Source organism: Sarcophilus harrisii, chromosome 3 (genome assembly GCF_902635505.1).
Source record: "Sarcophilus harrisii chromosome 3, mSarHar1.11, whole genome shotgun sequence".
Taxonomy (NCBI): domain Eukaryota; kingdom Metazoa; phylum Chordata; class Mammalia; order Dasyuromorphia; family Dasyuridae; genus Sarcophilus; species Sarcophilus harrisii.
Window position 1 is genome coordinate 433,567,574 of NC_045428.1, and position 13,042 is coordinate 433,580,615.

At 35.2% G+C, this 13,042-nt stretch overlaps 1 protein-coding gene across 3 annotated transcripts in view; it reads right to left on the reverse strand.

Annotated features, from left to right (window-relative positions):
* The window catches only part of B3GLCT (beta 3-glucosyltransferase), a 128,426-nt gene that overhangs the window by 15,284 nt on the left and 100,100 nt on the right, over positions 1–13,042 (reverse strand). For 2 of the 3 annotated variants that reach the window (XM_031960738.1, XM_031960736.1), the window contains exons 11-13: positions 12,359–12,472; positions 9,501–9,600; positions 7,970–8,089 (exon numbers count right to left, since the gene is read on the reverse strand). In XM_031960738.1, coding sequence (XP_031816598.1) covers positions 7,970–8,089; positions 9,501–9,600; positions 12,359–12,472 — 334 coding nt within the window. Of the gene's footprint in view, positions 1–194; positions 3,344–7,969; positions 8,090–9,500; positions 9,601–12,358; positions 12,473–13,042 lie in introns of those variants that run through there. The other variant, XM_031960737.1, reaches the window with a different exon arrangement.

Genomic DNA, 13,042 nt, shown 5'->3' on the forward strand with positions numbered 1-13,042 from the left:
TTGGAACTGGCAGAGCCTAGGACATAATCAAATTCAATACTTTGATTTGATTTGATTTGATTATTTTATTTTGTTTTATTTTTTTTTTATTTAATAGCCTTTTATTTACAGGTTATATGTACGGGTAACTTTACAGCATTAACAATTGCCAAACCTCTTGTTCCAATTTTTCACCTCTTACCCCCTACCCCCTCCCCCAGATGGCAGGATGACCAGTAGATAATACTTTGATTTTAAAAGATGAAGAAACTTAACAACCAATGATTTGCCTAACTTCACCCAGATAGTGAGAGATAGAGCTAGGACTTGATACAGGTTCTCTACAGCTAGGTGGTGCAGTGGCGAGAGTCCTGAAACTGGAATTAAGTAGAACTGAATTCAAAAATGGCCTCAGATGTCTATTAATTATGTGTCCTTGGGTAAATCATTTAATCTCAATGTCTGCTTCAATGTCCTCAGCTGTAAAATAGGAATAATAATAGCATTTGCCCCTCAGGGTAGTTGCGATAATCAAATAAGATAGTATCAATAAAATATTTAGCACAACGTCTGGCATACAGTAAGCACTTAATATTTGTTTCTTTGCTCTGCCTCTAAATCCAACATCTTCTTCTTTATTTCCTTTTATAAACATATAGGAAAAGTAAGAATTGGAAGAGACCTTAATAATAATTTGATCCATTTGTATTTCTGTGAATTCTGAAAATTTTGACTTAGTAAAACACAAGCCAAGGGTGAATTTTACTGTTAGCAAATCTGTAACTTCTTTCTACAAACTTTGTATACTTGCTACATAAATAATCCAATGACCCAAGTATATGTGGCCTTGCAGCAAAACTTTTTGTTAATGATATTAATGGATTTTTTAAAGCAATTGTCTTGACATGGAAAATTGCCCATTATATTGTGCTGCAAAATAACTATATGTCCATCCTATAAGCCAATTTTTAAATATTTAAAGGATGTTTAGAGGCTAGAAGTCTAACACTTTGATTTTCTTTGATATTTCTAGTGCTTTTAAATTGGAAAAACTTAAACAGAAGGCAGGGATTTGCCTGAAGTTCTACCGGGAAATTAATACCACAACAAAGTTGAGAGGCCAGCAGAACACATCAGTGTCATGAAAATTTCTTTGGGAACTAACTTCTGAGATTCTTTAAGAATTATTTTATCTATCATTTTCTGATGAAATATTATGGCTCTGGTATCAAGAGCTTATTCCATGAGGCCATGGTATAATAGATAGGGTATGAGAGAAAGACCTGAATTAAAATCTAGCTTCAGTCACTTACTAGCTTTGTGACTTCAAATAAGTTACTAAATTTTTGTTTCCCTCCAATTCAAATGTAAATGGATATAATAATAACACCTACTTCCTACAGTTGTTGTGAGGATAAAATGAGATAGCCATTGTAAAACATCAAGCTTAGTGTCTGGCACATAATAATCATTTAATAAATGTTGGTTCCTTCTCTTCCCTCCTTTCTTCCTTAGATGATCGACTTTCTGTCACTCACAAGCTGACTAGAGATATTTCCCTTCCCACCTAAACTATATCTTTTTCCTCCTATTCAAACTCAATCTAACAGCAGAACTTCTGGGTTTCATAATTAACTTGCCATCTCTCAATACCTCAGCTCCAAAAAAGAGAGTAATCAACAAGATAAATCCAAATGTGTCAAGGTAGATTAAGTACCATGGGATTATATAAGAATAAGGCCAATAAATCAATAATGTGTCTAGCATCACAAGGGAGCATGGAATAAGGGCAGAGATAGAACTTGTTATTTCATTAGTTATTATTATGCTAGTTATTTATTTCATAAATAAAATCCCTTTACCAATGTTGGTCAGCACTTTTTCTGTCATAATGTCTCAGTGCTCTAACTACTTCTCTAAGACTGAAAGTTGAACAGCTAGTTATACCTCATAGCTAAGTGGAACTGAATTCAGCTCTTTCTCTCTTTGAGATCAGCTCTTTCTCCTATACCAGTTGACAAGGGTGGTGGGAAACACCCCATTGCATTAGAGAGAAATAGGGAAGGCTTCCCAAAGACAGGAGCACTGGAAAGGGATAAAATCACAAGCTGTTAGAGCTGAGAATCTAAAGACCCTTAAAAGTGTCTATAAATATAGTAGGGAAAAGTAAGGACAAAACCGGATAGCAACAGCAGGTCTGGAGGTAAAAATGAACAATAGGGTCAGTACGAAGACTCATTTAATTTGGACTGAGATGCAGGAATCAATCCTGATCTCAGATAACAGATAATAAAACATATCTTTCATCTCTAAGAAGCAGGGATGGAAAAGCTCATATGGAGGCAGTATGGGAGTCAGCAGAGACAGTGTGTAGAACATAGGACCAGTTCCCTGAATTGGATATTTTTATTTGCTGTTTTAATTTGTTACAATAGAGGTTTCCACCATTTAACAAATATATGTATGTCCATGTACACATATTTTACATGTGCATGTGTATTAATAAATGACTATAATATAAAAACAAAAGCATCAATAAATCATTTTAAATGTTTTTAATGGGAAATGAGAGTTGCTATTGGTGATTATTTTGGAGATTAATTTAAATAGGTAAGGACATTAGTCACTTTTAATCTCTGGACTTTGGTCTCTTCATCTCTGATGAGGGATTAGACTACATACTTTGCAAAGGTCCCTTACAGTTCTATAACTCACCATGTCTGAAGAGGTCCTCGAATGCCAAACTGAAAAGTATAGCATTGAGCAAATCAAGTGCTATTGAAAAATCATTCCTCCATTATGGTAATGGTACATTGTGCCCTAAACAACATGCAATTGTGCAACTTTCAAAATTCAAGAAATCCTGGCTAAGTTGCTCCATAAACCCAAGTTATTTTCTGTCATCCCTCTTATATTTACACTGGAACGCTACTTTCAATCATCAGATGTTACTTTGCTTTCTCTCATAAATCACTGCCTTTGCTTCCACTATCTACCATAGTCAATTAGTCAAGCAGTATATATTAAATGCTTCCTAGAGGCTAAGCAGATGAGAATACAAAAAAGACATAAAGCAAATAAACAACAACCACAAAAAGCAGTGCTCTGAAGGAATTCACAATTGAATGGGAAAGATAACCTTCAAACAACCATGTCCAAGTAAATGTATAAATTTAATAAAATGAGTCATCTCAAAAGTAAGGCATGGAAGTCTGGGAAAGGCTTCTTGTAAGGTAAGTCATTTGACGGCTGGAAGGGATTCCTGCATCCCCATCAGGAAAGTCTGTTCCTTCCTTCAAGACTTAATTCAGATGTTTCTGCTTCCAGGAAGCTTTTCTGGATACTGTCCCCATTCTCCTGACTCCTGGGAAAAAAGTGACCTCCTGTTCTTCAAATTTCACTTAACCTAACTTCATAAAGTGCTTATCTCACAGTCTCCTATATCAAGTTTATTCATGCTGTAAGATACTTTAGAGTCAGACACTATTTTTTCTACTTTTGTAGGTGAGTGCTATATATGTAAATAGGAACTTAAGTATTTGGGCATAAAGGTGGTACAATGGATAGAACACCAGGCCTGGAGTCACTTCAAATGTAGCCTCATCTACTTTTTAGCTGTATGACCTTGGGGAGTTATCTCAATTTGTTTCAATCTGCTCTTCTGTAAAATACCATAATCAAAGCACCTATATCCTAAGATTGTTGTGAAGAGCAAATGAAAATATCTATAAATCACATAGCACAGTATCTGGCACAAAATAAGTGTTATATCAGTGTAAAATATTAGATAAAGCTTTTTTTTAAAAAGAGCTATAGGGAAATATATGTCCCTAAATAGGGCTTCATAATCAAGGAGAAACAAATTCCTTTTGGCTAATGAAGTGGTTTTCCCAAAGGGCCTGAAAGAAATGGGCTAAGGATCCCAGCAATGTATTTACCAGGTATGTGGTGCAGTGGATATAGCACCAAGCTTGGAGTCAACCATCTTCCTGAGTTCAACTCATACACTTAATAGCTATGTGATCCTGGGCAAGTCACTTAACTATCTGCCTCAGTTCCTCATCTGTAAAATGAGATAAAATGTCAAATCATTTTAGCATCTTTTTCAAGAAAACCCCAAATGAAGTGATAGAGTCAAATGGGACTGAAACAATTGAACAACAAAAATGCCTACTGAATTAAACAAAAAACAGAATTAAAGTTGCAAAAAACATTTTATAACTTCAAAAAACAAATTATATTTTTCCTTTTTAAAAAATGGTATTTCCTCTATAGCTTACCTACTTAGTATTAATTTAATCAGCAAAAACCATGAACAAAGACCTACTTGATTCCAAGTTTCTGGGACCTAAAGTGTAATCATGTCCCTGCTGAGTTAGCTGCTGAGTTTGGGTTCCCTTTACTGGGCTTGGAACGCTTGGACCTCTAGAAATCTTGTAACGAGATTTGGTATCAAGAATATTTAAAGACCCAAAAGAAGACCTTTGGCACATTAGATAGATAACCTAAGGATTTATGGGCAGAAATGGAAAAGACATAGGATACAAAATCCTGGACAGATTGGAATGTGCACTCACATCAGTGAAATCAAAGAGCAGTACAGGCAGAATCCTATACCACATAAAAATCTATCATATTAAAGAGGCTTTCCAAACAAGCTGAACAAGGATACTTTTATACTACAGTCAATGGGAGACAAAGAGTTCTGCACATAGAGAGGATGAAGAACAGGGTATGGCTTTACAAATTCACATAAAACTTAGCCTTTTAGGAATTTATAATGAAAATTGTTTTATATTTGTAAACAAATCAAGATTCTTTTCTTGTTCTCCAAGAAGTTGAGTACAGCTGCAGATATGTAATAGAGGGAGACCCCAATTTTGTAGCCTAAAAGAGCAATTTATACCTTTTTAGGACCTTGGACAGCTCAGTAGATAAAAGAGTACTGGGCTTGGAGTTAGGAAGACCCAGCCTGGCTGTTTGGTAGCTGTGTGACTTACTTAATTTTCCTCAGAGGTCTCAACTGTAAAAGGGAGATAATAACAGCACCCACTTCACAGTGTTGTTGTGAGGAACAAATGAGATAATATTTGTAAAGTGTCGTCTATGTGTCTAACACATAGCAGATACTTAAATGAATGTATATGCCCTTCCTTTGCCCTTATTCTCCCTGCTAGCCCTGAGGTATAAGAATGACTGACTTCCAGTGAGTCAGTGGTCAAAGGATATTGTTCTCCCTGGGCTGCAAAACGTGAGTTCTTCTGGCCAAGCCTATGTGTAGCATGGAAACTCCTGCTACACAAAACAGCTTTCTTATAGCACTTCCTCTATGGTTTCGTTGTACTAGATGGCTAGCAGAAGGAAACTGAGAGGTAGAGTGTGAAGGTTTTCCTGGAGGCAGCCTTAGTCTCAGTTGAAATAAATAATTACTCCAAAATCGCCGCCAGCTGGTAAAAATGCAAACGTTTATTTCTCCTTACAAATTAGCCCGGTTAGTTGAGACCTATCTCTCTGCCTGGTTCCAAGAGATCTTGCAGCTTTGTCCTTGGCTTCTGCCTCTGCTTTCTTCAACCTCCAGCCAGCACCAAGTTGGAAGATGCAATGGATCTCTCTTACCTTGAAGATAGGGCTTGTAGGCTTTTCTTCCAGAGTGTCCTGTCTCCAACCCCTGTCAATGTTCCGGAGAAGTTCTTCCTAGCTCCAAGAGCTTCCTTCATATATATCATCTCCCAAAGGTTAACTCCTCCTTCTCGAGGCAGGGATTATGGGTTATCTCCCAGAGTGCTCTCTGGTCCTAAGAACTTCAAGGGAGGTGTGAATTCGGACTAAGCCCTACACCTGTGAACTCCACTGAGTACTTAGATACTTATGAGCTCTCTAGAGGTGTGAACACAAGCATTGTTCTATCAGTTCCATTTAGTACTTTGTTTCAAGTTCTGGCCCAAAATATCTCTTTCTAAGATCAAATCAACTCCAATGGCTTAACACTTTGTAAAGATTCCAACAGTAGAGGAGTAGAGTTCCAGCTGAGCCAACTAAAAGAGTCATAAAAGTTGACAGGAAGCAGTCCAAAGATATCTACATCTGCTTTCTAGTTGGGGAAAAGTGGGAAGGAATACCTCCTCTAGTTCACATCTGCATTGTACTGTCACAATCCTGGACATGAAGATGTTCAAAACAAAAGCCCAAACCCCCTCATTTTAATTGATTTTGCGCTCATAGGATTATATAAAAATATTTCACCAAAAATAAAAGACAGTGAAGATTCAATGTCAAAGAGATAATTTTGTTTTTGTTGTATCTTGTTTCTTTAAGTCCAACCTGTGATTTCAGTGGCACAGGGAAATTTTCAAGAGGAAATTCTTTGTATTAATGTAGCCACTCTTTACAAGATCATGAACCTTGGCTTAGACAGTGGCCTAGAGCACCAAGGTCATTCTAATAGTATATGTCTGAGGCAGTCGTCATGGCTTCAAAGCTAGCTCTCTACTCACTTTTCAATCGCTTTTTTAAAATATGTGAAACAAAACAGAGGAAAGATAATGGATTGAGCAATTCATTTGTCTGTTCCCTATCAATGCTCTAAGACTATATGTTGTAAAGATGGCACTGACCTGCATTGGTAGGATAATTTCCTCACATTGGAGTTCTTTATACCAATGGAAACACAGATCTTTTTTGTTTTATAAAATCATAAATAAATTTCTTAAATATTCTATTTTAATAGCTTTCTACATTTTCCCCCCAAAGAATGAAGTATTTATTTTGATTTTTGGGTCATTTTTCAGTCATGTCTCATTTTTTTGTGACTCCATATGGGGTTTTCTTGGCAAAAATGCTGGAATGGTTTATGATTTCCTGCTCTGGCTCACTGTATAGATGAGGAAACTAAGCAACAGGGTTGAATGATCTATCAGGGTCACATAGCTAATAAGTGTTTGAGGCCAGATTTGAACTTATAAAGATGAACTTTCCTGACTCTAAACCCAGCACTTTATCCACTGCACTATTTAGCTTTCTGAAATACATCTATAAGAACAAAATTACAATCCTCCAAAATTTTGATCCATATATTTTAAAATATCCTGACCATTAAAAATTAGCTAAGTACTTTAAATAATATACCATTGCAGAGTAATTTTTTTAACCAAGTGCTCTGAAATAGCGACTATTTTCATATATTCTAAGAAGCCTACTACTGCTAATATGAGACCAAAGTCTTTTTGAGGTTGTTCTTTTTTGTCTTGAAAAGGACCATGACATAAGGGAGGTGATGCCATGACATATAAGTGAGCTGGATTTAAGTGAGGAAGGTCACCAGTCCCATTTTCCCCTCCAGAGCCATCTGGATCCAATGGCCAGATATAGATTAGGACTAAAATAGCCCCAGATTTAGTGGGTGATCTTGCCCTTTTTAAGATAAGGTCTTCAACAGATCTCAGTTTGACTGAAGCAACACCCAGTCAGTGATTCAGGCTAAGTAGCAATTGAGACAAAAAAATTAGCTCTTTCACCTTGTTCCCCTCCCCCCCAAAAACCATAAAACAATCTAAATAAATAAAGCTGGGAGGGGAAGACCCTCATGTTTTCTGGTCAAAACAGAAATGATTGCTATTTACATTCACTCTGAGCACCTCAAATAAGATTTATGTATTTATTTGTTTGAGATATCCACAGTGTAGTGGAAAGATTACTGGGAATGGTGTCAGAAAGACATGGGTTCAATTCTACCCGTGATTCTAGGCAAATAACTTCACCTCTATTTGTATCAGGCAACTAAGAGTTATCTACCAAGTCACAGAAGTAGAGAGCATTTCCATAGGAGGAGTTCCATGCCATAATTTTTTTTTTAATCTAAATAACCCATTTATTTTTCAAAAACAGATAATTAACACAATATTAACATATTTACATCATAGAAGACAGAACTCAAAATGATTACAGATAAATATTAGACATAAGGTTGGGAGACATTTCAAAATTCACTTACCCTCCTCCTCCAGTGATGTAGCTGTATCCTCCAGTTCCCAGGCCATAGCCATAACGCTCTCCTAGAAACACTGGTTCACTTGAATCATAACAGCTAAGGAGATTCCGGAGTCTGGAGATACTAAAATGTCAAAAGCATGTATAATTAACAATTACTCCTTTCAAACACAGTTCCTGAATAAATGTTTCATGGCTCCTAGGGCCTACTGTGTAATGTATACTAGCTATATGAAATTTTGTTATAACTGGGTTCAAAAAACATACAGAGGCAATTTTAAAAAGATTGAAATCAACCAACGGTCATCATAGGGGGATTACGAGGATAAGGGATAGCTATATATTACTCCAGGGGTCCTCAAACTACGGCCCGCGGGCCAGATGTGGCAGCTGAGGACAATTATCTCCCTCACCCAGGGCTATGAAGTTTCTTTATTTAAAGGCCCACAAAACAAAGTTTTTGTTTTTACTATAGTCTGGCCCTCCAACAGTCTGAGAGACAGTGAACTGGCCCCCTATTTAAAAAGTTTGAGGACCCCTGTATTACTCTCTCCAACTTTCCTCCCCTCTTCTAAAGATATTTTAAAAGGCCACCTCCACTAGATCTTTCCCTCAAGCCCTGAATAAAAATTCAAATTTGCCAAGCCGCTTTTGAAATTATATAATAAAGCTTTCATATACTTCAAGGAGTAATGATTTCATTGCAGTGGGTGTTCCCTATATATACCAATATAGACAATACATTGTCTTTTTTGATAATTTAGGAGACAGTTTTCAATTGATTCCTTCTATGGTGACAATTTCCCCAAACTTTGCTAGTCTGGTCCTCAGCTGAAAGACAACTGGTCATCCCTGGGCCTGAACTAGAAGTTTTTATAGCTTTGCAGCACCTTCCAAAACTTGCCTTGGAGAACCTAGGATCATCTCTGCATCACCTCAGGGAATTGAAAGAGGAATTTAAGAGAGAAAAACTTTCATCTATATAAGAAAGGTACAGTTCCTTATTTGGCTTTTGCTCTAATAGATTCTGCCAGTTAAAATTTTGTTAAACATATTTCAGTCCTCAAGGAATCATAAGTGCTTACAGTTCTAGTATCAATAACAAAAACTGTCTGTGGGAACTGTTCTGCTTTGGGAACCTTGGTCATACATAATAAATATGCTAATCAATGTAGTAGATAGTTTTACTTTTTATGGAAAGGTACTTTTTATAAGGATGTTGTTTATTGATAAATGATTAATGAGTCAAAACAAAATTATTAAGTATTTTTCACCTTCAAAAAATTTAAATAGCCTATATGGCAATATGAGTATATTTATATTTAATAAAAATTAAGGATAAAATTAATCATATGTTAATTGCAATATCTATCTATCTATCTACACACACACATATATTATATATATATATATATCTATAAATACAAACTAGAAAATATGAATAGAGAAAAGATTAGATGGGGAAATATATGAACTAAGGCTTTGGATGTATGTCTAGAATCTGTATCCACACAAGGACAAGAATGACTTCTTACCTTATTAATGTGTCATCATCCACAATCACTAACCAAGTTGTTGTATCACTGCTGTGATTCAAGAATCTTTCCAAAATTGCAAAGGTCTTTCCACAATGACCTAAGAAAAAAAGCAGTGTAACACACATTGATTACCCACAGATATCAAGTGGCAGAGTCAAGCAGGCAAAACTGTTACCTCTGATATAAAATGTTATGTGAATGAAAACTGTAGTAAGTATTATTGCTTATGTACTAAATGGAAACAAATAGAAAACATTTGAAAGTACACTGAGCTAGGTTCTATTTCTATTTCACAAAAAGCCTAAATTTCAATTAGATAAGTTATAAGTTATAATGCAAAGATAAATGTTACATTAGGATCAAGGAGGGATATTGGAAATTACTTAGTCTAAGCCATTCCTGACTAATACATGACTCTATAACACATACAGATATACAAATTATCCTTGCAATAGTTCCAGTTTTCTTGAATTGTACTGACCAATTTTTGGTAGCTAAATGGTATAGGAGAAAAAATGCTGAACCTGGAGTCAAGAGAACCCAAATTTAAATCCAGTCTCAGACACTGAGTTGTGTCACTTAGTTCTGTTTACCTCAGTTTAGTAATCTGTAAAATGAACTGGAAAAGGAAATGGCAAGATACTCCAGTATATTATCCAAGAAAACACAAATAGGGTCACAAACAATTGAATGTGGTTAAAACAACTTACACACAAAAAAAAGACCAATTCTGATTATAGCTTGAAATGATTAACAATACAAACCAATCATATTACTCATTTCAACAGAGATTCAAAATTAGCAGAGCTAAAACTAAAAATTACTGAGATTGGTGCAGTTCCTATGTTTGATAAATGAAGAAATGAATATCTAGTTTGTATATTTCTTTTACTCTTAGCTTCCTCTTTTATTCCCTTTGATTCCTTTGTAGTGCATTTACACTACAAGAGGAGAGGTAGGTAAAGAGAAAGTAGGTAAAAATGGATGAAACTCAAGCCATTCAACTTTCTGGTTTAAAAAAGAAAGCTCAATCATTTTAACATATATTACTTTTAAAATATAAAATGGACATACCAAAATGGAATCATTACACACACACACACACACACACACACACACACACACACGTTGTATAACCAATTATATGGTATACTATTAACCACATTTTCATCATATCTACAGTAAACTAACTGATATTCAAAACTTCAACAATGATGCCCTGCTGATGTGCTAAAAAGTAGTACCTGGAATAGGAGTTAGAAAATATAGATTCCTTAGAAGGAAAATGTGAGACTGATTTGACTGAAGGCCATAGTGCTTTTGGTCATAAGTATAACAAAAAAGAAATTCCTTACTATTCTCTTCTACTTACTCTGATCTGACTGGAAGTAGGAAAAATCCAGAGATAAGGGTTGGTTTGAAGATCCTTTAGTATAATTTTATCTGATACTTCTTAAATTAGTCAAAGGTAAATTTAGATAAAAAGCACAAGCTAAATCATTAGGTTAGTGCCTACTAAGACATCCTGAGTTGGAAGGAGTAGGCTAGAACATGATAGCTTTCCAGGAAAAATTCAGGAAATGGAGAAGTACTAATGTTCCCAAGCCACTAAAAGTCCAAACATTTACTCTATCCATCGCCAAAGCTGATAGCAGCTTCGGAGCTCAGGTAGATATTGAAATTCTCAAAGGGTACAGTGTTAAATATGAATATGATGGAGGTTTCTGACCATGGAAAAAAAGGAGAGAATTGATGAAGCTGTTAAGAAGTCTCAGAGTATACCAAAGTTAAGCTCTACAAAATTAACTATTCATATTTTCATCAAAGATCTTTGTGTTTCTTTAAAAATTATTATTCTAATTTTTTATACCTGGTTTAGGTATCTATTAAGTATTATCTGTGTAATGTGAGGCTTTATTGCTAAGAAAATGTTCAATTGCCTAAGAAGTTTGGCTTTGTCTATGTTCTACAAATTGAATTTATGGAACTAAATGACTAGCAAGTCTGAAGGAATCAAGGTAAGTGAGACTGCCCTCTGGTGGTGGTGCCCTAGAACTTCAGCAACATGATCCCTAGGGCTTAGAAAGCATAATTGTTAACTTCACAAAGTAACAGCTAATGCTATCACTTCAATTTAAAGTCTTGAAAAGTGGCAATCTATGTATACTATGTTTAGTATCTGTTAACTGGAATGCCTAATAAGATCTTATTTTTTTCAGTCATGATATGAATATACACATAATATATGTGCATATATTCGATGTGGATCTGCATAGATATAAATATATATGTGTGTATGAGTAAAATTCAGTCTTATATAGGTACAATTTTCATGTACTCCAACTACATTAATTACGGTCTACAGAAACTATTGGGAATATATAAATAATCCTTTGTGGTTGATATAATTTGTTACTGTTCAATTGCTTCATCCAATTCTTCATGATTCCAATTAGGATTATCTTTGCAAAGATATTCTAGTGATTTGCCATTTCTTTCTCCAGCTCATGCATATGATGCATTACTGAGATAAAGAGGTTTAAAATTTGTCCAGGGTCACATAGTATCTGAAATGTCCAGAATTGAACTCCAGATTCAATGAATTATCAATTCAATGAATTGAATGCTCAGTCTTGCTGACTCTCAATCCAGTGCAGTATGCCCTGTGCCATCTTGCTGCTCCTATAAATGTAAAGGTAATGCTTAAAGAAGTCATGGAAAGAGAGGAAAATGTGTAAGGTAAATATTGTTAAAGTGGAATTATAATCTACTTGGAAAATAAACATTTGCCTTAATTGTCATATTTATGGAATGAAATACATTTTACAAAAGCACTAATAAAATTAAGTGCTCACCTCTTTCTGTATTAGGCACTCCCAGATCAATAGTTGGAATTGAACTCTCTGAATAATCACTGTAATATTCAATGAGACTTGCCTGACTTTCCCAAGTCTGCTTTACAATAGGTACTACAAAGGAAGTTAGAGAAAAAGAGATTACAATAACATATCTAAATGCGTAGGCAGCAGAAGCAATTCAGAATTTTAGCATCTATAAGGCAGTAAGATGGCCACTTGTCCTTATGATGCCCTAGGATTAAGAGCTGATTTGTTACCCTGAGAAAAACTACCAGTGAATGGGATGACAGGACATGATTAAAACCCACTTCTTGATCAACATGTTCAAAACCTCTTTGGGCAATAAATTCTGCCTTTATAACGATGAATGCATTTACTTCCCTGTATGAAATCCTAGTCCAATTACATCACAGTGTTATATGTAAAGCTCAAATTTAAATTAATCTTTTTCTTCCCCACAAAAATGTGAATTTAAAATCTACTTTCTAAACCATTATTTTTAGCTCAGCTTAAAAAAACTGTTATTCTGTTCTAAGCTAATCTTAGTGTTTTCTTTGGAGATTATCCTTAAGTATTCTGTATATATCTTGTTTATGCAGAGTTGCTTGCATACTGCTTTCCCCATCAAACTGCAAGAGAACAGAGACTTATTTTTGTTGTTGCTTTTCCATGTACATCTAA